Below are 23,548 nucleotides of genomic sequence, written 5' to 3'. Positions count from 1 at the left end.
CCCACAGGTCCATCCAACTTACAGTCTACAGTACTACAAATTTTCAAATTTCCTTTTATTTTTATTTCTTTATTTTTGCGTGTGTGTGTAAAAGTTCATGTCTGGTCATGCTGCTCAGTTCAGCCTTGTTTACCAGGGCTGGGGAACAGCCGTGCCCAAGATTTCCCTTGAAGCCAAAGCATGGCCAGGAACCAGGAAGCCTTGCTTTACTTCTGGTATGTTTGTTACCTCTACCAGGATGCACTGAAGCTCAGACTCAGAAATAATTGTTTTAAAAAGGTAAATATTTGTTCGTCGGGTCATGATAGGAATCTTAGAGACTATTGTACAGTAGCTGTTTGTTTTCGACTAGTTTTGTAATCTGTCCTGTCTCATCTAAAAACCTCTGGTTCCATTAGTCGGCTAAAGGAGACCTGGTGAAAGGTGTGCTGCCTTCACAGGCACGGAGCTGCCAGCAGAGGAGCCACGGCGGTGTGAACTCTGGGCACTGGCATCAGTAAAATAAATATATTGTTGTAGAGTTTATATTTTCACATATTAGCACTTTGAGTTCTCCTCTGAGAGAATATGAGGATAGCAATATGCAGGTAAAAATGGTTTGCACATTGAGTCTGTTAAAAACCTGTACATAAAAATTGGTGTTGACATTTCCTAGGCTTTCCTCACTCTAGCTGGCTGGAGACAAAACCAGTCAGAGAAAAAGCCAGAAACGGTTCAGTGACCTTGCTCCAGAAGCAAACTTGTATTCCTCGTCCTTTGGTTGGGATGTGCACTGCTCCCCCTCCCTCCATCACTGCTTTTGTGGCTGGAAGCAGAGAGCAGGAGTGCGTTGGAGGCATGTTAGGTATTTCAAAGTGGATGGAGGAGACAAAGATTAATAGCTTATAGAGAGAAGGAAATTCAGGAACGGAAGAGATGGAGGGAGGAGGGCAGGAATGCTCTGCCCTCCCAGGGCTCTGCCAGACCACTTAAGCATTTTACCAATAGGTCTCACACCAGTGGTAACCTAGGACATTACTGAAGTAGCAGGTTTGGCAAATGCGATGGCAGTTAGCCATTTATTATTTCTTCTTCTTTCTTTTTTTTTTTTCTTTTTTCTTTTTGCTTTTTGCTTGTGCCAGTCCTCTCTGATAGTATATGCATTTTATAATTATTCATCAAGATAAATTCTCAGGAAGAGGTGTTGCAATTTCAGTGGGTTGAATTTTTCTTCCCACCGCTCCCATCACGCTGGCACAAGCATGACAGGGAGATCTGACACATCCCTATTAAAAGATGTCTGTACAGGTATTGCTCTGCTATAAAATTGCAAAACTGGAGCTTATCATACGTACGATAGACTTTTGATGTAAAGGCACAGACTGTAGACTGCTCTTCGTGCATGGAAACTTCCACAGCTGCTATGAATGCTTGCAGCTCATGATTTATTTAAGAATGCATGCATTTATATAAAAGACAACCTCAAAGATGCTAGTTTTGTTATTGAAGATTTCTTGGGAAAAACAGGTCAAATAATCAGGGTTGTTGCAAAAAGATGCTTATGCCAGTGCTCGAGTCCTGTTTTCTTGTATTGATGTTTGGATTGAGTGCCTTTTAGAAGGTACAATAATTCCGGATAGAAAGCTGATGTAGAACTGAACTCTGAAGTATTTCAGTGCCACCAGAATATGTTAAGCTTTTGGATACTAAGATATCTAGACTAATGGAGTGTGAATTAGCCACATCTATCCAGGTGTGAACGCTTTAATGCAAGGAGGACTTGGTGTTTCTTGAAGTGACCCCATGGTACGTGCGCCGCAACACTACAGTTGACCACAGTGCTGACTGTAGGCACGCTCACCATGATAGTGAACTAATTATGCTTGATTTCATCATGTTGTGCCTTTTGTTATATGAGGAGAGATACAGGAAGAGGAAGCAAGAAGTATTCATGTGTGATTTGGAGAGGTTTTCTTGGGATCTGAGTGTTATCTAACTGCAGTGAAATATCTGCCCTATATGCCATGTACTGCCTCTGGCAAGCCACCAGGATGCATGGAGTTGGATGCGTTTCCTTGCTTTGCACCATCATTTTTCCAGCTGTTACTTCATAAATCAGTCAATTGTTGCGCAGGTGGCAGATAATTAATGTATATGGGCTAGCAGGCTTCTGTTGTGCAGGCTTCTGTTGTGCAATTCGTGGCTGTGGGGAATGCAAAGAACCGATACAAGCTCTTTCCTCTGCCAGCCAGAAGATGGGTGAGGCCATGTGCTGTGCCTTGTCACCCTGTCCTTTAATTACATTGCTGCAATCCCATTACAGCCCTCTTCAGTGTTAGGAGGCTTTATTCTGAGCTTGGCCTCAGTTGTTTTGTGTCAAATACTCCTTGATGTACATTTTACTGGCAATTTATCTTCCTGTTCATTTTTTTTTTCCTTTAACATCTAAACCTCATCAAGATTCATGGCATGTAACTCATCCTTGAATATGACCTTGAAATAATGAGATATATCTGATCTACTCCCTGATTATGAAGCAAAGATAGGAGCTGTCTGAAAAAATAACTGAACCATCACCCTGGCTGACAATGTCTATTCCTGACACTGCCACTGTTTGACATCCTTTCCTCCCCTCCTCCCTCTTTGCTCAGGCCTTGTAAAAAAGCAGACTCTGATTTTTCTTACAGATTTCCCAGATTTACCCTATTCTCCATCTTGTAGGTGTTTCTGCTCTCCTCTCAGTCCTGCTGCTTAGTTTTTCTCCCCTGCCCGCCTGTTTATCAGCAGTAGGCTGGGCATGCTTCTGATGCAAAGGGTACACATGCATCCTTTTCATTCACTTTTAAACCAAGACTAATGGCTCTTGGTAACTGAGGAAGTAGAGCTTATATTAGGCCACATGAAGCGATTTCTACAGCCTATTTCTATCTCAGAACTTCTTTTTCCAATCTAAGGCGGCCTTGGTTATCCTGGGAACAGTTCCGGGGCAGCTTCGCTTTGGGCTCACTCTGGTGGAACACCAGACTCAGCACAGTTTATCAGCTATAAACTCCAGTGACATAGCAACTACTGCGAGCAGCTTCTGAAATAAGGGTGGAGCAGACACCAGCGATGACAGGAGTCTCGGAATTAATTCTTACCTCTGCCTGTGAATCATAGCCTGAGAGCCGGGGAGTTCCCATAAAATTGCCAAGAGGTATTTTCATAACCCGGGCTCTACGAATTCAGTGGCAAAGTATTGCTTTCTCTGAGGAATAAATGACAAAATTGGTCATGCCTTGAACTGAGCTATCTTCATTTAGCCCAGGCCAAAATTTCCTCAGTGTGTGTTGGGAACAGGGGTGAAGAGGAGCCTGCTTTGTTTTGGTTTTGCTGCTGGCTGGAGCCACGGGATGAGGCCTGTGCCTCTGCCGTGTGCTCACACAGGGCCCTTCCTGCCTTTGGGGACCCTGCAGGTGTCCCACCTTCCGTGTCAGCTGACAAACACTGCCATTACACTGAATTTTCATCCTCCTGAGATATCGACCTAACAGGTTGGTAACTTCTACTCCCGATTCCTCAGCTGCCACAGGCCTGAGGCAGGCCGCACGCTGCCTGAGGCTTCGTGTGGGTGGAGCAGCTGAGGTGGCGTACTTCAAAATAAGTCTGGCTTTCCTACTGAATCCCCAGTTTTTCACTTTCTGATCACGTTTTGGTCAGAAGGAAAGGTTGATACAATCTCAATGAGGCACTTCAGGGCTTGTGCATGAAAATACTCCAGGCAGCTGGGGCCTGGGAGAGTATGAATTGAGAGTATGAGCAAGCTAAGAGACACCAAGTAATTCAGGTGGCAGCAGAGACGAAAGTCGAGATTTTATATCCCCTTTTTCTGATGAACCATCCCATGACCTTTCAGGAAGTAATGAGGAGCCCACCTGGTTTGGGGGGTGTTTTAGAAGAGGATGTGGGAGTTGTGCAAGGAGGCAGGGCAAGGTGGTGCACTGGGGAGGGATGAGGCTCCAAATCCCTCCTCCAGGGATTAATGCCTGCAGCAGAAACCCCCTCAGAGCTGAAGGGAAGCGAGACCGTGATCACTCCCTGCTCAGCCAACCCTCTGTCCCAGCAGCAAACGTCAAACATCACCTCCCCAGGCGGGTGAGCCAGGAGCAGCCTTGGCCCTGCAGGGAGGCTGGTGACCATGCTGCCAGCGGGGCCATGGGCACTGGGTGTGCTGCGTCCTGCAGCCCTGCTGCTGCATGCTCTCATCCCCAAAGAAGCATTACAGGTGGCCTGTACTCCAGAAAGGAGAGGAGTGGCTCTGCTTGTCACGTTTTATCTCTGAATTCTGCTGCTGTCAATACCTAGATGCACACAGAGAGTCGAGATTAATAAATTACCTTATCTTGGCTAGGAAGATATCTGGAGTTGCCAAACAGAGGGAAGTAGATTCCATGCAGAAAGCAGTTTGTGGTAGGATAAGAACGGTGACTTGCTGATATAGCGGGGGCTTGGTATTTTAGGAGTAAATAATGAAGATAGCTTGGGTAAGGGCTGACACACGCGAGGGGCAGCACTGCTTTCAGTACAGCATTGGGTGTTGATCCTTTTGTGTGAACATGAGGAGGTTCTCACAAGGTCAGTAGTGTTTAATTTGAAAATTAGCCTTTTCTGTTTCAATTTTCGAATGCTCAGCCTGGCACGCTGCCGCTTGTCCATGTCTCTGCCCTGGGGAGCAGTAATCCATTGGCGAGAATCGGCCCGATTTTGGCAACTGCATGCTGATGCTGTGCGAGTGTAATTTGGTTCTTACGGCTCTATTGCCTGCCAGCACACCCGGCTGCTCTTCTTGTGCTTAGAGAGCCACTTTCACAATGGCTTAAATATTTCTTTTCCTAGCTTCCAAGTAGGTAGGGAAATTGAACTCTAGAAGTGGGGCATTGCCTTGGTAAGAAGTGAAGGGAGATGAACACAAGATGTCGTGTTCAGGGTCCTCCTCAGCAGACGCTGTGTGATTAGACGATTTCCCTTTTCGTGACAGTTTTGCATGACAAAACTTTAGGGAAAAAATTTTTACTTCAATATCCTTAGAATTTCAAAACTTCAGAAACACGGGGTCTCATTTTTCAGGGAATTCCGTGTAGATAGAATGAGATGCCCAGATGATGATCTGTCTCCACAGGTGACTGCTCCGAGCCCAGATGCCCTGAGGATGTGTAGGACAGTAAGCACTTCCTCACCTGCTCCTTTGGGCTATTTTGCATCTTTTGTAGAAAAATCAAGAGGAAGGATGGGAACATAGTATTCACCACTGAGTTCAGGCATTTCTCTTTCATTTGTTAGGTTATTAATGAGACAGGAGCCACTGAAGGCTCTCTAGGGGTGTGAAAAGAACTGGGAATATCACACTTAATATACATTAATGCTACATATTGCTGCTGCTCATGTTAACTGAGTTTGCTGGCAGCTGATCATCAGTGACATCTACATCCCATGACCACCTTCTGAGCCAGAAGCTGCTGCTACCCTATTTCAGGCCCTGCATTTTAATTCACATGATAGAAGATATACAACAAAATAATGTAGAAGAAAACCCGGCAAGATACGCGCTGGTAATGATGCTGATCCCTACATGTCTTGTGTAAGGCCACAGCTGAGCAAGAGGTCCAGGGAAGCTTTCCTTACTAGTCTTAATAGCAAAGGCTGCCTGGAAGGGCTTCAGGAAGATGCTTCTCGGGGTTCGTTGTCTGGACACGTGCACGTGTAGTCACCCTCTGCAATGGATTTGGGAGGTGAGCCATGAAATTGGCCAGGAAACTTTTACAGCAGGATAAATGCTAGCTTTGATTAAATGAAATTAAGAAAATGCTGGCCAGCTGAGCTCAAAAATTTCTCGGCGCTTAATTTAATGATGCATTTGTACTTTCAGGGTGAATGCAGCTGGAACGAGTTCATTTTCCTTTCTGCTTTTGTTTCATTTATTGCTGTTGGTTCTGTCTGCTGTCAACGTATTGCCTTTTTTGCATAAAAACTTCCAGCTGCTGTGATCAGCCTGAACTACAACTAGCATAAGGTAATAATGGAGCAATTAACTACAATTAGCGTGGAGAAATAATGAAGTAGGAGAAACGAGTGTCCTGCCAAGGTGTTTTCTATGGAGCCCATCACTACACTTCACAGCACAGTAGTTGCCCATGTGCCGCACGTACCGAGCTGTGTGCTGGTGTTACTGGCAGATCTCCGATGTGTGCACCCTCCTGCCATGGCTTATTGCTCTTACAGCAATAGGTTCTTCCATGTTAATGCTCAGATGCAATCTGATGAAAACCACTTTTCATCGTGTATGAACGGCTTCACCTGTGGGAAAAAGGATTTCAAAACTGGAGCAGCATTTCCTAAGCTGTGGAGTGGTCTCAAGCTGTGGACAGTGGTGTCCCGCCTTCTCTCTTTCAGCTGGGGAAAAAATGGTTCTGTTCTCTGCCATGTGCCAGAAATGCTTTGGGAATCTCCTTCTGGAACCCACTAATTTTGGATAATAAGTAGGTAGAGATATTTCAGCTTTTTTCTAGTAGAAAGGAGTGAAAAGGGTTGGAAAAATCTCAACAGGCTTTTCAGGAAGGAGAGGTTATTTTCAGCCATCTCTCTACATCCTTGACTACCTCCTGCCCAAAATCTCCTTTGAAATTTAGTAAACAAGCTGAAAAACACACACAAAAGAAGTGTTTTCAGTTAAGTCATCCCAAAGAGAAGCAGCTGCTGCTTTCCTCCTTCTCCCCAGCACCTCCTGCAAAGCTAAACACAGATAACAGGAATAATAAGGAAGAGAAGTGCTTTACAGGACTCCCACCATGAGAGGTCAGTGGAAATTCCCCCTTCTTGCCTGTTTGCTTGTTCTGTTTGCTTTAAATGTTTAAATTGCAACATTACATCGGGGTGTGTGCTCCTTAAGATACGAGGCCCAACCTTTGCATACCTATAAGAAAGTGTTTTTCCTTGTACTGCCAAAAGCAGGCCAGTTGGGTTTGATGCCGGTGGGAACAAATAACCTTTCTGGGAAATGAGAAAAGAAGAAAAAGGAGGCAGTGGAGGCCGTCTGGGCCGCAGTTACCACACCCAGGATGAGTTTGTGATCTCGAGGAATATGGGCCTGGTGAAGAGCAAAGTCAGGACCTTGAACTTCTGAAGAGCGAACTTCACGCTATTTAAAGGCCTAGTGGATGAGATCCCCTGGAACTGAGCTTGGCAAGGGATGCAAAATACAACAAGAAAGGATTCTGTAGGTACATCACTCAGAAAAGAAAGGCCAAGGAGAGTGTACCCCCTCTGATGGATGAGAAGGGAGAACTGGTAACAACAGACACGGGGAAGGCTGAGGTACTCAGCGACTTCTTTGCCTCAGGCTGGAGCACGAATGAGGGTGACCATTGCAGTCCACGCACAGATATATTTAAGGAGCTCTGAAACCTCACTCCAAAACACCTGCAACAAAATGGCCTGCTTGCCATAATACCAACCTGGATATGCATCACGGTGCCTATGAGTGAAGAGAAAACACAGGGAGATACAAGTCATGCACTGAAGTATTGTTTCCAAAGAATAAAATTTTATTGTTTTCGGAAAAACTGCATACACATGTTCAGATCTGTTCAACCTTCAAAACATGTCTTCGTTTCCAAACAAATTTAGGAAGGCATCATTCTTTTAAGCACTGCAGCTTGAAAAAGAATTTTTTTTTTTAATCCTATAAGTGTGCAAACATCATTTGAAAGCTATTTACATTTTACACCTCTCATTTTAATAACAGCAGCATCAGCTGTTAGATACATGCACTGTATAACTCACGTGATTTGATTTGGCATTGATATTTGATTTGGATGTAGAGTGAAAAAGCAACAAACCTTCCATTGTTTGAGAAACTTCCCACAGGCAATTAAAATAAATCTCATTTCTTCTTTATAAAGGAGATGTCTTTAAGCACTCAGACTTCCCTGCAGTTGTTAAAATGTTACTTCCACTCTATTTACTGGATCATCTTCCCCTGGTGCAGCATGCACTTTGCTTGCCTTAGTGAATGGGAGCAGAAAGAAAAGATGTCTCGGATTTTCTCAAAGGTGGCAGGAGTGCAGTGACAGACACAATTCTGTTTCTTTCTGTCCTTTTCAGTAAACTGCAAGATTACCTATAACCTGTTTTTTTTTTTTTTAACTATCTTCGTTAGACCACCTAAACAGATGCAGCAACCTGCACGCGAAAAGTTGGATTCAATCAGTACTCCTATTACTCTCTCTTCTGATTTCCTCTCCCACCCATTACAAACCAGAAGTCAAAAACCAGATACTAGTTAGCACTCAGGTCACGCTCTGTTACTCATCTCCTTACATCCTCTAAGCACAACCTATTTTGTCCCAGCATTCTGTTGGCAGAACTTCTTTCGGTAAAACCAGCGCAATGCTTTTCCTCACAGCCATCACAAGCAGCCTTTGCTGTTCCCTGTATGCCAGCACGATTCAGTTGGGGTGCTGGAGGTGTATAAAGCCCTACGCTTGAAAACCATGCCATTCTGACTACCTGCCTTCTGTTACAACAGAGAAAGTCCTGGAGATGTTAGAGACTAGAAGATGGTCTTGAAAGCAGGGGACTCATCATACATGAATATTTTGCTTAGAGTGAGCTGGTTGAATACTAGGTAAGCGTTGCATTCCAGATGACGTGTTCCAGTATCACACAACAAAAGCAGGCTTGTGTTTAATTCAGCTGGGACTGTGCAGCCAGCAGTCAGTGCATTATTCTGGTTTTCAGCTATGGTAATTAAGCAAGCCGTATTTTGTAAGATAGAGTGGGGTCTTCATAACTGCAAAACTCCTTCAGAATAAATACACAGAATTGTAGAAGCCATTGCATTTCACACGCTGCAAGAGCTGCTAATCACTACTCAGGCGAGTTCAGTTCACGATGGAAACCGTGCTGTCGGGCTGGCCTCCGAATATCTGGGAGAAGAACTCAAAAGCCAGGCGGACGTGGATGGGGACGAAGACGTAAGCAGTGTACACCACCATCGCGAAAACAGTCACGGTGATGGTGTGGAACATGGACTGCTCCCAGGGCTCCAGCACGTAGCTGCAGGTGATCAGCAGGTACTGGTAGTACAGCCAGTAGATATAGTCCTTCACGTGCTTAATATCCATCTTCAGCTTCCAGTGACTCTGAGAAGATGACCTGTAACGACAGAGGAGTCTAGATTGCATCTGCAGCGGAAAGAAAGACCTGGAAATAAAAACTGGTGGGGTGGCCGTATTTCATGTCCAATTCCATGTGTAATTGTTACATAAAATAAAGTTTGAAAGGCAACAACGCATCAGTACCACCAACGGCCTCTACTGCTCTGGAGGCAACCAACCTTTCGCTCTGGAACTGCTGCCTGCAGTTATTAAAGTTGTATCAGCTGGGCACTCGATTCCGGCATTCCACTTACGAGTATGTTTGGCTATTCATTCTGCCTAAGAATTAAAACCCCATTAGCTTGTAAAGGCGCAGGGTTCACGTGGAAGTCAGGGTAATATGCATTTAAAAAGGGACGGCTTTGGGCCAGCTTCCATACGTGTGGACGGCGGACTCGCGTGAGAGTCTGGACTAAGGATGAAACGAAAAGGGCAGCTCTGTAAAATCTGCTTACTTCTGATAATCATTTGTTAGTGCTCTGCAATTGTTGAGGATGAAGGCAAGCTATGAAGGAGGGGAAAAAATAATCTCAAATAGCATAAGAAGTTTTTTCAGCTCATTCAAAAGCAGCAAGATACATTATAGATCAGAAGAGTATTTAGTGGAATCTATGTGTCTAGGAAGGAATTTCCTCTCAGGTAACAGCTTTATGCATTCGTCGTTCCCATCTCCACACACAAAGGAGAACGGCTGAGCAAGTATTAACTAGGAAATAGGTTTTGCCTTCCACTCTTTGGTTAAAGTTGTTTTTCACTATTTTAAATAATCTTTAAATTTGGGATAATAACATCTACTTAGAGAAAATAGAACGATAAGCAACTGTACGAGGCTTCACAGAGAGACTCCTGCATGGGGATTTTGCGGGGGCTGAGTTTAAGGACACACATAACTGAGTTTAAGGACACATAGACACGAGGCCAGCTCACGGTAAAAGGGAGCAGCAGACTTAGTCCTGCTGGAAAACCTTCCAGACTATCATTTTGGTGTACAACCTGTTGCCTAAAGTGCCAGGCACAGAGATGCTTGGACACGTCAGGTCTCTCCGGTCTTGAGCTCCTCAGAGAGCTTTAGGCAATGGAAGGTTTCTGTCCCTCAAGGCAATAAATACTAAGCTAACACCGGAAAATTTGCTGCCTGTGATTGCAATAACGATGGATCACTGGCATACGCCAAATAAATTATGGTATTCAGCCATTTGCTGCCTCTGGGGGCTGTCTGGTATATTCTCTCCGCAGTATGTGGGTGTTTACCAACGGGAAGACAAACTACAAAAACCCCCAAACCAAACCCCGGTTTGTTTTGCAGCAGCTTCACTCTGGTTACCGCCGTGTACCACTTGTCCCAGTGGATGCACTGCTACGTGCAGCACCTCGACGGCTCAGCTTTGCCCACCCTTCCCGGCGCACAGCTCGCCTCGCGGAGAGGCTGCAGACAGATTTTTGCCCTCTTTCTCTGGGAGGGCAGCAAGCACAGGCTCACCTGAGCACGGCAGCCTTTCGGGTTGATCTGGCTCTCCACTTGCCTGCCCAAGGCTGCCGATTAGGGAGCCTTGGCTCCCTCCTTCATCCATCCGCTGGCTCCTCTCCCAGCATTTCTCTCCCCCCTCGGCTTCCTATCCAGCCCTCCTCCATCTGCTCCCCTCTTGCTCCTCAGCTCTCGACACCCCCACGAACACGACCTCTCTGCTGCCAACAAGTGCAGGAACGCGGTAAACACGGAAAGGGGGGAGGCTGGTTTGCCTGAGCCGATTTCCGTGCGGAGAAGTTTCTGCGCTTGCCCCGTCCAGCCTTTACTTTCCACCCGCCCCTCTTCTTCGGTGTCCTCCAGCCCCAACCCATCTTTTTCCCCTCCTTCTCCCCAAACAGTGCCCTTCCTTCCCTTCCATCTTCCCCTTTTCTCCTAGACTACATCTCCCAGACTGAGGTCCTACAATGCTTCCTTTTTAACTCTCACAACAGGTATCTGTGCTGTGAAAAGCTTCAGCTGCGAGGGCACAGGCTGGGGGGAAAGGTCTGCCGTGGGCTTCTGGCCTGGTCCGAATGGGAGATGATTCCCTGCAGACAAATGGGTTTAAGGCAGAACTCAGGAGAGGCCTTAAAGCCTTGTAAATATTGCAAAGCCTGTAATAAAAATGACACAGCTGGCAAACTGTGAGTCACTGGGAGCCAAAAGTGTCTCTATTTATACCGTCTGCGAGAAGAGCAGCATTTTTCAATGAAGAGGTTAAGCCTATAGAACCGAGAGCAGAACGGTAAGAGCCCTCTTATGCTATCTAGGATCGCAGTGTTTACGCTGGGGTTATGCCCGTGCTGGTTAAACTCATTCCTGGCTTGGGTAAATATCTGACAAGCCTGACCGAGGAGGAGCCGCGGGGCCGGAGCGCCTGCCGTGCCCGCTTCACCCCGCCAGGTTAGCGGGGGGGCTGCAGGGGCTTGGGGGCAGAAATGAGGGGGCTCGAGCAGCTTTCTGCCCGCAGCAGCACACACGTGTGTGCGTGGCACTACGGAGCTGGCGTGCCTTCACCGGCAGAAGGAAAAGCCCAAGATAACAACAAATTTCCCCGGCTGATCTCACCGACCCCAGAGCAGCCTGCCCGGCTGCAGGCGCGGCGCTGTCGCTTGCTCGACGTTGTCCTTTGGGAGGGCTACGTGAAGAAGTACGAAGTCAACAAGGAGCAGGCTTCCTGAGTTATTCTGGAGGCACTTTTATGGTTCCTCCAGCCCAGGGACTGCGTTTCGGCCTGCCTCTGTCACCGATCCCCAGCGACACGGGGCCCGGCAGCCAGCCTGAGCTCGGGCTCTTCCAGCAGCCCGTAAGGCGAGCTGTGCTCGTGGGCTGCGCGGTCTCCGGCTGGATGATAGAGGCTGAGATAAGTAAAAGGCGAACAGTCAAATTACAGCCTCCGGCCTCACCGCTAACGCTTCCACTGCGGGTAACCACCCGGAGGCTTCTCCGTTAGCAGGGCTCTGGGAACGCAGCAAGCACCAGGGGTGTCTCGGGACGATGCAGTTCTGCATGCATAATTTATCGAAGGAAAACATAGATGGGAAGGGAAAAAAAAGCCCTCCTCAAGCAGCTGCCTAGGCAATGAGATACAGGAACCCCGTGTTACAGCTGCCTTTCCTGACCCTATTCCCTCCGCATCAGCTCGGGGCCAGCTTGCAGCACGAGCAGCACCCTGCGGCTCCGTGCCTCCAGGCTCACCAGCCGGGCCAGCTGCCCTGTAGCACTCCCGAAAGGAGTGGCAGGTTGCTAGACAAACTTCCGAGGCTAAAAATTCTGCATTTTAAACAGGATTTGTCCTAAAGAAGCTTCTGCTTACATTTTTAAGCATTACTGGGTTTTCTTACATTAATGCCGCGGTCAGTTCCAAGCAGAAGGGGTCCTGTGCTACTTGTTTGTCAGTTTACGCCATAATGGGGAGGAGATAACTCCCTGTTAGGCAATTATAAATTAGCAATCATTTGTCTACAAATTTGAATTTAAGTATTCAGTTGTGCTGTGGAAATGCCTTCCTGTTTGGAGGGCACAGGACTGTTACAGCCAGCTCTGAATGAAATGAACAGAATCCAGCTGCTGAGCCATCAAGCAATAATCAAGTTATTTTCAGCAATTTCACCTCCAAGGAAAAAAAGCAAGAAGAGAAACCTGTAAAGCAGCTTTTATTGTCTTAAGTGGCAACCTGATTTTCTTGCTTGTTGACACACGTCTCTGATTAGAGCGCTTGGAAAGATAAATCATCACCCCCAAAAATTCCAGGTTTCCTTTAAAAGCATGCCTAGTCTCAAAAAAAAAGAAAAAAAAAAAAGAAAAAACCCGACTCCAAATGTAGCTCACAGTGCTACAGCCGCTGTTTGGAGGTATGACTTGCAGATGCCAGCAACAAGCACTTTGCTGTAGCATTTCTGCTTTGAGCGACAACGTTTTGGGCCCTCCGTTCACACCAGTCCACAACTGGTGGCTGAGGGGCACCTGCCCAGGTGCACACATGGGGAAATTCCTGTGGAAGGAAACAAACATTCTTGCAGGGGAACTGGGACAGGCTGGTTTCCAAAGAATGCTTGAAAAATGCCTTCACCCTCGCCAGGAGAGTCTGGCTGGCTACACGTACAGAGAAAAAGGGTTTCCAACATTCATTCAGCCCTAGACAACTCTGGAGCGGGGGAAAACAAAGGCTGGAGCTGCGGATAGCCCCACCATCACGGAGCGGGTGCTCTGATGCTTTGGCTGCAAAACACAGCCAAGTGCTATGAACAAAGTAGGAAGGAAAACCAAGCAAACAAAAAATCAATCCCAAATATTGCAGATATTTAGCTGGCTGAACATTGATTTTTGCTAAATGATTGCTGTGACAGCACAGGAACAAGACGTGGTCGGTTTTGCAGGCTCCTGAGGGACTGCATTTGTGATGAAGCTTCAGAAAAATCCTGCCATGGGACCCCGAGGCTTGTATTTGGCCTTGCACGCGGGACACCCACAGCATGCAGGCTCCAAGGGGCAGATCCGACAAGGCAAACTGCAATAATTAGGTACATTGTCTCACTTCTGCTATTAGAAGTACGGGTAGCCATGCCCCATGGAAACTGAAATCTATATCCAGTCTGCAAATTATTTGTCTGCAACTGGTGCCATCTGTAATCCCCCTGCGGCAGTTCTTTCTCGCCCTGCTGTTACTCAGACAGTCCATCCTGGCTTTTCCAAGGCACCAGTCTTGTCCCCCTTAATGCTGACACAGCTCTGGGACGACCCCATTGATTTTACGTAGGCTGACGTTTCTGAAAAGGCAAACAGAATGAGAACGGGATTCGCATTCCCAGTCCAACACGCATCTGCTTTGACGTGTTTTATCCGGCGAGCACCACGCAGTGCGTAATGAATGAAACACGGGTCCTGCGGACCAGCAATCAGGAAGAAGTCGGGAAGAAGTTTAGATGAGGCAGCAGTTAAAATGGTGTGGAAAACCCAAAATGCCAGCATGGCCTGGGGACACTGTCTCGTCTGTGCGGCCCCATCGCCTCTGTGCTGCTCTGGTTCCCCGTACGCAGCCCGGCCTGGAAGGCTGCCCTGTGGGCAAGCTGAACCCCCGAGTACTTACACGTGGGTGTTTAGATGCACCCTACAGCTTGTTTTTCACAGGGAGGTAATGCCAGGTAAAGAATGTCAGTGGAAAGCACAGCAATAGCCCTTGCACAGCTCCCGTTATGCACAGTTACGCGCCACTAACAGCATCCTTACATACAGACCTTAATCGATCACCTCCCCTCCTCAAGTTCTGGAGAGAAAACACACGGCAGCTTTGAGGCTATTTCTGGTTTCTCTTCCTCAGCACTCGTCCTCCCGCACCAGCACCTTGTCGCGCGCTCGGCCACGCGTCGCTGCTGGCTGCTGTGCTGCAGGAGCCGCGCCGGCGCGCCCCACGCGGGTGCCCTTTCTGGCCACCATTCACGCAGCAACGCCTGAATGAGGCCGAGGCCGGGTGACGTTTTACTACTGCCCGTGACTCAGCCGTGTGCACGCTGGTGGACGCGCTCCAACGGCACCTAGGGCCTTTCTCGGAAAAAAAATTATCTTCCAGGAATGGGAAAGTTCTTCGGGAGTGGAAACAGCGGCAATGGCGCTTTCAGCCATGTTTCCGCTTTAGCATGTGTAATGTGAACACAACCTAGGGACCTAACCAGCATCCATCACTTGGCAAAGGCTTCTTTTTGCCCTTGGCAGCTTCCAACAAGGCAGAGAAGCGGCAATCACTTGGCACCCAGCCGTGGCCGTGCCTACCAGTGCACAGGCGCACCTGCAGTCGGGACCGGTGGCTTCCCACCAGCATCTCTCTGTACCCGGTGGCAGTACACGTAGATAATTTCCAAAATGCTGCTTTGAAGGCCAATTTATTGGAGCCCTCCCCTTTCTCTGCAGTCGGGCAGGGAGGAGGGAGAAGGTGCAGCCCCTCTCTGCGACAAAACCATACTTGGGGCAGCTCCGTCCCGGCTTCTGCCAATACCTAACTCCAGGCCAGGTTAAGTTTTTAAAGAATTTTCTGTTCTTCCCCCCTCTGAAGTTCCCGCAGACACCCTCCTACACAACTAGCTTGTACTTACGATTTACAAGCCCCTTCCTTTCCAGCCTTCTCTGGGCCGAGCATGCTCCGGGCTCTCGTCCTCCCGCGGTGCCAGGACCCGCACCTCGGGGCTGAGCCGGCCTCTGGCGATGGGCACTGCTGGGAGGGAAACACATCGGCAAGCTGAAACCTCCGCACAACTCCTCCCTGCGTTTTCTGTGTAAGTTTACTAACATTAGCAGAGTTTATTAACGTGGTTTTGAACAGAGCTGATTCCCAACTAGCCCCCAAATCTGTGACAAGAGGCCAGCACTGGGTCTAAACCGCAAATACTTCAAAATTTAGAGCTCCTGAAGAACTAACTTTTCTATGAAGTATCTTCTAGGGTTTTGGCCTTGCTCTAGAGGGCAGACCTAAGCTCCCACAAGATTTTTAAGATTTGGGCCATTGGCTAGATCCTTCAAGGGAGCTCAGAAGGCAGTGAACCCACATTACTCGCTTCACAGAACAGCCAGGATGGTTTGTGTTCTGCAAAGTTTTACTTTCAAATGTATTTCTTATTTTATTCAGACTCCCTTGGTTCTCTGAGTCATTCCAGAAGCAGCTGTACATAATAGCTGCTCTTGTGTTATAGGTAATACGAGCAGGTGAATACTGTCATGGTCATGGCAGGGACTAGGGGAAAACAGGCACCGAACTCTTGTGCAAGCGCATGTCCCTTCAGCACTAAGGAAAGGAAGCGGTGTTGCACCACGCTGGTTATCAGTCTGGAAGGTGAAAAGAAAAACGAAGTGAGACGCTTGCAACAGATATGAAATAAAAAGGGAGATCTGTGTTTTTCAGAAACCTATTTAATCCCACAGATGTGATAAGGAACAGCTCCCTTGGCAGGCCACTTCATCCCAAGGAGGAAAGAGGTTTGAAGGCAGGAACTCTTGATACAGCAGAACACCCCTTAAATGTGGGACACTGCAAGACCCCCGTGGATTTTTGGAGCGGAGGGAGGGGACAAGCAGTGCTCCTGCTCGGTCAGGCAGCAGGGCACAACAAGGCACAACGTTGCAACACGCCGCTGTGCTGACTGCCCCAAAAAGCGGGGTTGAATCATATTTAACCAGACGGCCCAGGTGAGCAGAGAGGAGGAGGTCTCCGCGAGATCTTACTCGAAGGCACGCGCTGTGCACCCACGCCAGGGGCAGGCTGAGCAGAGAAGCGAGCGGGGCTTCTGCCGGGTGCCTGGTTTGGGGAATGCTCCCGCACTCAGCTCCACGCCCGGAGCGTGGCAGGGCCCAGGGAGCACAACAGCTACCCACACACGTGGGAAAGCTCGGTACAAGCGGGCCTGGCAGAACGCACCACGGGGCCACGGATGGCTTTTCCTACCGCACGGCTAGGGCACCCGAGTCTCGGTGCCATTCAGCAGGTCGTGTGTCCTGGCCACGCTCTTGGCACCGTGTGACTGCGCACGTATTCTGCAGGCACCCTTTCACCCCGTCGCTGCCCACCAAGCAGCACCTGAGCTCTGTGCAGAGCTGCCCCGCATTCCTCTGCCAGGACCACGTCACCCAGGACTCACTCCAGGGACTCGCAGAATGGCTCTCGTGGTAGAGTTCCCTGTGCCACGCTCACGATACCCAAGTGCAAAAGAACGAAAACATCCGAATCCCTCGAGCGCCTGTAAATACACGGCCCCAAAGAGCGGCGGGCGTGCAGATGAAGCAAAGTAGCGGCTCTTACGCCAGGCACCCTCCTGCCCTCTGGCACTGCTGCACCTGCGTCCCACCGGGGGGGCTGGCAGCGAGCAGCAGCTCCGGGAGAGCCCCGGGGCGGAAAGCAGCGCGCAACGAGCGGTGGGTGCGCCGCAGCTCGGCACCACCTCCCCCTCCAAACCCCTCCAGCCTTCTCCTCTGGGACCCCCCGGCTTGTTTTCCCCCCGCCGGCTGCAGCAGCAGCACCTGCAAAATCGCTCCCTGCAACAAGTCCGGGGGCCGGCAGCCGTCCTTCAGCTGCCCGCTGCCCTGCGCGCCCCGCTCCCGGCTCTCCGCGGGCTGCCCGCGGGGCTCCGCTCCGCCAAGGTCACCGGCCCCGGTGCGGGGACACCCCCAGCCTTGCGGGGGGTCCCTTCCCTTTCCCCTTTCCCCTTCTTCTTCCCTCATCATTCCCCTTCTCCTTCTGCCCCCCCCAGCCCGGGGACCCCGTGCGCACCGCGCCACCCTCACCTCCGCTCCTCTCCGCTCCGCGCCCCGGCGCCCTCCGCTCTTAAATCCCCGCCGCCCCTGCTCCGCACCTCTCCGCCCTTGCTCCGCACCGCCCCGCCCCGCCTCGCCGGGCCCGGAGCGGGGCGGGGGCCGCGGGTCAACGCGCCCCCCCCGGCGGCCCGGCTCCGGGCGGCATCGGCTGCCCAACCCCGAGGGAGCCCCCCCGCGGCCAGCCGCGGGGCCGGAGCGCTGCTGCGGGGGCCGTGCGGGGCCGGGGGATGCGGAGGGATGCGGGGGGATGCGGTGCGGTGCGGTGGGATGGGATGGGATGTGGTGGGATGCGGTGCGGCGGGATGCAGGGGGATGGGATGCGGTGGGATGCGGTGGGATGCGGTGGGATGCGGGGCGGCCGGGCGGGAGCGCAGCTCGCACTGCGGCTGGGGGGGAGCCGCGCTGCGGGGAGCCCGCCGCAAGGAGGGGACTGGTGGCGGTGGAGCAGAGGAGGTGCTGCCGGCACGGGGAGGGAGGTGCGAGTGGCGCCGCGCAGGGCCGCTCGGCGAGCAGCTTGGGTTTCCTGCGCTCATTCCCCGCCCGGCACCAAGGGCACCGAGAGCTCCGGGAGCTAACCCGGCGTGTTCGCCCTCTGCCAGCTCCCCCGGCAGCTTGATGCAGGTGCAGCCTCTCCCGCCGAGCAGAGCGATGGCAGCGCTCCTCTCGCCGGGCTGACGCTGGCATTTCGGGTTAGGGGTGTTCCTGCGGGGATGTGGCATCTCCGGGTGGCTCCTGGTGTCCCCCCGCTGCCGTGCACGCTGTGCTGCCTTTCCAAGGCAAAAATCCTTCGCTCGCTTTGGCAAGAGGGTGCTGAGGACACCCCCCGAGCACCAGTGGAGGGCTGTCTGTGGTGCTGGGTCCTTGCCTGTGGTCCTGGTCCCTGGCCGGCAGCAGGCAGCTCCCGCAGCCGGAGGTGGGCTGAAGCCACCCCAGTGCCATCAGAGGCACCGTCGCCTCCGGGTGCTGCACCCAGCCCAAAGGAGCGTGGGCACCCATGGGTGCATCCTCAGCCCCGGCACTGAGCCACCCGCTTCCCTGCCCCACGTCCCAGCAGGACAAGCTCGGCTGGGGCAGCCATCTGCCAAAAATTAAGTTTCTTTTGCCAGCGACTGCGGCACATGGCGAGCACAACTGCCCGGGGGCAGTGCAGGGATGTGGCTGCCCGAGCAGCACCCTGAGGGTTTGGCCATGGCCCGTTGGCCGTGCCCCGAGGTGTGGCTGGCGCTGCCACTGTCACCCCGGCACTGCCACCGCGGGGCCACCCCATCGCGGCTCTGGCACAGAGTGGTGCTTGCTGAAGGCCATAAAAGAACTCAGGCTGTTTCAAAGGCCAGAAGTAACGACAGTTACTGAAGCTGCTTTTGTATAGGAGCACGTTTTAATGATGCTTTAAAAACGCTCTTTCCTCGTTTGGTGTCTTTAAGGGTGCTTACACAAACAAAGTAGCACCAGCAGCAAAGGGACGACCAGGATACGGCGCTTTTGCTCCCAGCTCACACCGTAAGAACAGTGCCTCTTTCTTCTGCTGGTACTTTTATGAATGTTGACTGTATTGTTGACTATTTTTATGGATGTTGACTGTAGTCTTTGATCCTAAAAATACTTGCACAGAGGCTTTGTTTTAAACCAACAAGTAGTCGTACCCCTCTCTAGCTCCATGGATGTTGGGTGGATGGAGCTTGATATGAGATTTTTGCCAGGGATGTAGTAGCAGGTGCATATCCCTTACACTGATCCCTTAAAAATACTTGCAAAAGCACTCTTGGTTATCAAAAATGAGGCTGTGGTTTGATTTATCACGCGCAGGTGCTGGGAAAGGGAAGGTTTGTTCCCTCCACCTGCTCTTTCTCCTTCAGCTGCCCGCTCCTGTTGGTCTCCTCCATGCACTGAGCCAGGAGAAGCCTGTACCAATCTGGGCTGCCCCTCGTCCCTGGGCAACAGAGCCCCAAACCCTCCCAAGGCCTTAAAAATGGGCCTAGGAAACAAAAGCTAAGTAATACGGGTAACACTGATGTAGCTGTCACCTTCCTTGGGGTTGCCATCCCTTGCTCCAAACCTATTCGAACCCCAGACTTCCCAAAGAGTCACGCACTTGGCATGGCAAGAGGCATAGCAAAGTCATAATTTTTATGAAGTATATAAAAAAAAGTCAGTTTGTTTCCTTGTCTAGCTGGGGGTTGGTGCTCTGGAAGATCTGCTCCCTTCCTTGTTTCACCACTGGGGATTTGTGTTAATTATTACTGGGGATTCGAGCACTCGCTTTCGCTCCTGCAGGACACATCCAGATTACCCCCTTGAGTCAGGAATAACGCAGCATACCTGCCATGACGGCTAGCACAACATTTATAAAGTCAAAACTGCACTCTTTGAATATTCCATGAGTCTGGAGGCTCTGTCACACCCTGCTGGGACATGCCACCGGGCAAGGTCGCTTTTTGGCTCCGCTCAGCGAGCGGCTGCATTGCACACCACGGCAGGCTTTGCTGTCCGGGTGCACGTTGATCCCGCTTCCTTCTGCCAGCTCCTGCAGTTTGGCTCCTGCCAGAGGAATCAGGGATTTATGCAGTGCCTGGACCCATTGCTTTCTGCCACTTGCTTCGCCCATATATATCAGGCTTCATCCATCCCGGAAGGTAAAGCACCAGGCTGTGAGGCTGCTCGCTAGGGATTAAGGCAACCCTTTGAGAACACAAAACCACGGAGGTTCTAAAAATAAAGATCTGCATTTGTTAGCTGTCTGCCTTCGTGTCATAATCTACGAGCGTGTTCGGTATTTGCAAACTTTGAATGGCAAATATTTACCAAGTCACACTGAAGTACCGTGGTGATGATTTTATTAACTCCACGACAGGCTCTGCACCTGCCCTCTGCAGGCGGTAACTTCTGCTGACACGGGGCAGGGCCTGAGATTCCCCTTACTCCAGTCTGGATCGGTATGGTTTACCTGAAGTGCAGGAGCAAAATACCTGCGGGGTCCTCTGCGCGCCTGAGCAGATGTAAGGATGTTCCTTTGAAACTAAGAAAACAACAGGCCGAAGCTCTTTTTTTTCTCTTTTCCTTTTTTTTTTTTTCCCTTATTTTTCTTTAATTATTACTATTTTTTTTTCTTTTTTCCAATAAGAAAACTTGTGGATATATTTTCCTAGTTAGTCAGGTTTCCTTGATTGATGGAAGGGAAACATCGAAAGTAAGGGTCCTGCCTCGTGCTGTGAGTCCTCCGGGGTTTGTGCAAGCTGGGATCCACGGTCTGGTGGCACAGAACCACGGAACCACAGCGGGGCTGTGGCTGGAGGCACCTCTGGGTCCCTTTGCCCCAGAGCAGGGCCCAGGGCCACGTCCCGGTGGCTCCTGGAGGTCCCCAGGGAGATCCCAGCACCCTCTGGTACCTGGGCCAGGCTCCGGCACCCGCACAGTAAATCAGAAATGAAGTTGCCCAGCAAACTGTAGCATCCGATCTCTTAACACCATAAATATCGGCACTATCGGGTGCTGTGGGCAGATTCCAGCTGGGCGATGCTGCCTGGACCCGGGCCGGGGCAGAGGGGCTGGGTGGCACGCGAGATCTGGTGCCACGCGTAATTAGAGGATGAACGATTAATCAACTTGAGTACCAGGGCTGGGCGGGATCTAAACTCCTGCATGATTCACATTGTCTCATCACTCTGCTCCCAATGAGTCCTTCTGAAAATATTAAATTGCTACAGCCAGTTTAATAGTCTGTAAAAGCGAGTGCGTGATCTCCTGTCACAATTTGAATCTCATAAATGACCTACGGAAGATCTGAACACGTCCATACCCAACCCTCACTCAGATATCAGGTGTGAATATTTGTCTTTGCGGATTAAAAATACCTTAAGGGACCTTAAATATCAGGCCCTAAAGCTGCCACAAGCTGGGACCCGGCGGCCGAGGGCACCAGAAGATGGGGCAGCGGGCGGGCGGCAGCCTATGGCACCTGCTCCTGGCACTGCGTCCTCAGTGCTCTGGAGGAAACCTCTTCTTTGGGGGCTGAATGCTTCCCCTGAGGGCACTGGGTGGTGTTCGGTGGGGTTGGAAGCCCTCGCCTGCTGGCCGGTGGCGCCAGGCAGCGGTGCGGCTCCTCTGGGTCGCAGCCAGTGGCTGGAGAAGGCTTTCACCTCCGTGTACACACACGCAGTTCCCTCCTCTATCTGCTTCATCTCCTCGTGCTTTCACAACGCTATACGGGTAGAACCAGCCTTGTGAGTAATCCTGCTTATTCTGATACCAGTTTTCCACGGGAAATTTCTGAAACCTCTGGTGTTTTCCTCCCCCCCTCCCGCCTCCTGCCCATCATCCCGCTTCCTTCACAGCCGCCCCTGCCAACTGGCAAACCCCGCTTTGTCTTTCAGCTCTCCTCAGGGAAACGTGCTGCGTTTCACATGAGGTCTGGCACATGGCAAAGCTCAGCACTACACAGGGAGTCCAAACCGGGCTCCGGCACCTCCTCGCAGACAGCAGCTACTGCTGTGGAAATCCGTCCTACCAAGGCACGTTTTTATTCTCTTTGTCTATTTTTAAAGCCTGCTAGGAGAGGTGGAAAGGAAGTCCCTCTGCTCCTACACCATTAAAAGATCTAATAAATACAATATATTTTATAATTTATTTATAATATTAATTTAGTACTATTGGACATTCGCCTTCATTATCCTGTCGGAGATTCTTTCGCTGCCTCTGCTGCTGCTGGGAGAGGTGCAGGGAAGGAGGGGAGAGCTGCGGGCAGGGGCTCCTCTCGGGGCATCTCCAGGGGAAATTAGGAAAAATGTGCCTGGGAGGAGGGTTGGTGGTTTGGTGGGTGGGGGATAACCCTTCTGGGCACGGGGTGCTGTCTCTTAAGGAAGTCCCCTGGCAGCACAGGCGACAGCGGCTGCTCGAGCTTTTGGGATGCAGACACCGTGTGCAGTGCACCTCACTGCCTCGCAGAGCACGCTGAGGTGTGAGATGGGCCTGAGCCCATGACGCTGTGCTCCTGCCACCTCTCACCCGTTAAATGTGGAGTTGTGTTCTTAGGATGGTTAATTTTCACCTTGCGTGGGCACGAGGAGCCTGTTCCAAAGAAACCAGTGGCAATCTTTCCTCTGAATTTTGTTTAGATCCAGAGTCTCTCACATCTAGTTTGCATGTCAGAAGAAACAATGCTCTCCCTCCCCCGTGGCTCTTTAACACTGTAAATACCCCGAACTCCCAGCAAGTTCTGAGCCCTCCACACACGGCAGGCAGCTTTGTTCCCACCTGCTCTCAGGATTACAAGCGTGCAGCACGCACCTCTTCTAAAACACCGCCACTCCAAGCGGTGCAACCTGGCTTTGTTACAAAACATGCACTTGCCAGGACAAAGCGTTTGGGCTAAAGCAAAGTAGGGGTTTCCATTTCTTTATTCCAGGGGTGTTGCGACACCACAGCCCATCAGTGTTGTGCGACGGGAGCTCTGCGGGATGGAGCTGGCTGCTGCGGAGATCTGCAGGCACATCGCCCCGTCGGGGTAATTCACCGGGCAGGTTTCAGGCTGACTCGTTTCACGGAGCCATCCACCTCGGGAATCAGAAACACGGCTCGTTGCTTCTTCATGTGCCACTGGCTGTCCTTTCCAGGTGATATCCCTGAAAAATCCCAACCTGTGCCTCATTTCCTCTCAAACGATGAGACTGGAAAAGGTTAAATGCAATTGCATTTGGGATTATTGTTATTTCCCTCTAGCCTGAGTCTTAGCACGAGGCTCAGAGCTGACTTTTTAAAATGAAATCTGCAATTTTCTGCAATCACAGGGTTTTAAGAGATTAAGCTTTAAGAATACTAAATATCATAAGTCTCACAGCAAAGCTGTGTGGGTTGGCAGTAGAGGTACCTGCCCTGCTTCTTGATACCACTTCTCCCCTTTTAAAAAGAAGGTGCATAGGCATAAACCCCTGTTTTTAATTAAATTCTGCCTTTCATAAGGGAACATGGAGGTGTATGGAGATAGACCTTCTGTGACTGGTGAAGTAATTAGATGAAAACTGAAAATATTGGGCTTACTCAACAGGGCTGGCATAAAATGTCTTAAAAACCAGCA

The 23,548-nt window shown here is 50.4% G+C and overlaps 1 protein-coding gene across 4 annotated transcripts; it reads right to left on the bottom strand.

The window, feature by feature from the left end:
- Positions 1 to 7,538: 7,538 nt before the first annotated feature.
- On the bottom strand, positions 7,539 to 22,070 carry SPTSSB (serine palmitoyltransferase small subunit B). 4 transcript variants are annotated; one of them, XM_048059548.2, is made up of 3 exons: positions 17,449 to 18,138; positions 15,270 to 15,388; positions 7,539 to 9,171 (listed from the first exon to the last, which is right to left on the bottom strand). In XM_048059548.2, exons 2-3 carry the CDS (start codon positions 15,311 to 15,313, stop codon positions 8,898 to 8,900), a joined length of 318 nt encoding a protein of 105 aa, XP_047915505.1. In that variant the 5' UTR covers positions 15,314 to 15,388; positions 17,449 to 18,138; the 3' UTR covers positions 7,539 to 8,897. The 4 variants fall into 4 exon arrangements, with proteins under 4 accessions (XP_047915505.1, XP_047915506.1, XP_066858193.1 ...); XM_048059549.2 differs by having other exon boundaries at positions 15,270 to 15,385; positions 17,449 to 17,592; XM_067002092.1 differs by lacking the exon at positions 7,539 to 9,171 and adding an exon at positions 12,820 to 13,949 and having other exon boundaries at positions 15,270 to 15,385; positions 17,449 to 22,070.
- Positions 22,071 to 23,548: the final 1,478 nt, after the last annotated feature.

The sequence above is a fragment of the Anser cygnoides genome, chromosome 9 (genome assembly GCF_040182565.1).
Source record: "Anser cygnoides isolate HZ-2024a breed goose chromosome 9, Taihu_goose_T2T_genome, whole genome shotgun sequence".
In the NCBI taxonomy this organism is placed as follows: domain Eukaryota; kingdom Metazoa; phylum Chordata; class Aves; order Anseriformes; family Anatidae; genus Anser; species Anser cygnoides.
This window is presented reverse-complemented; position numbering and strand designations above follow the sequence as displayed.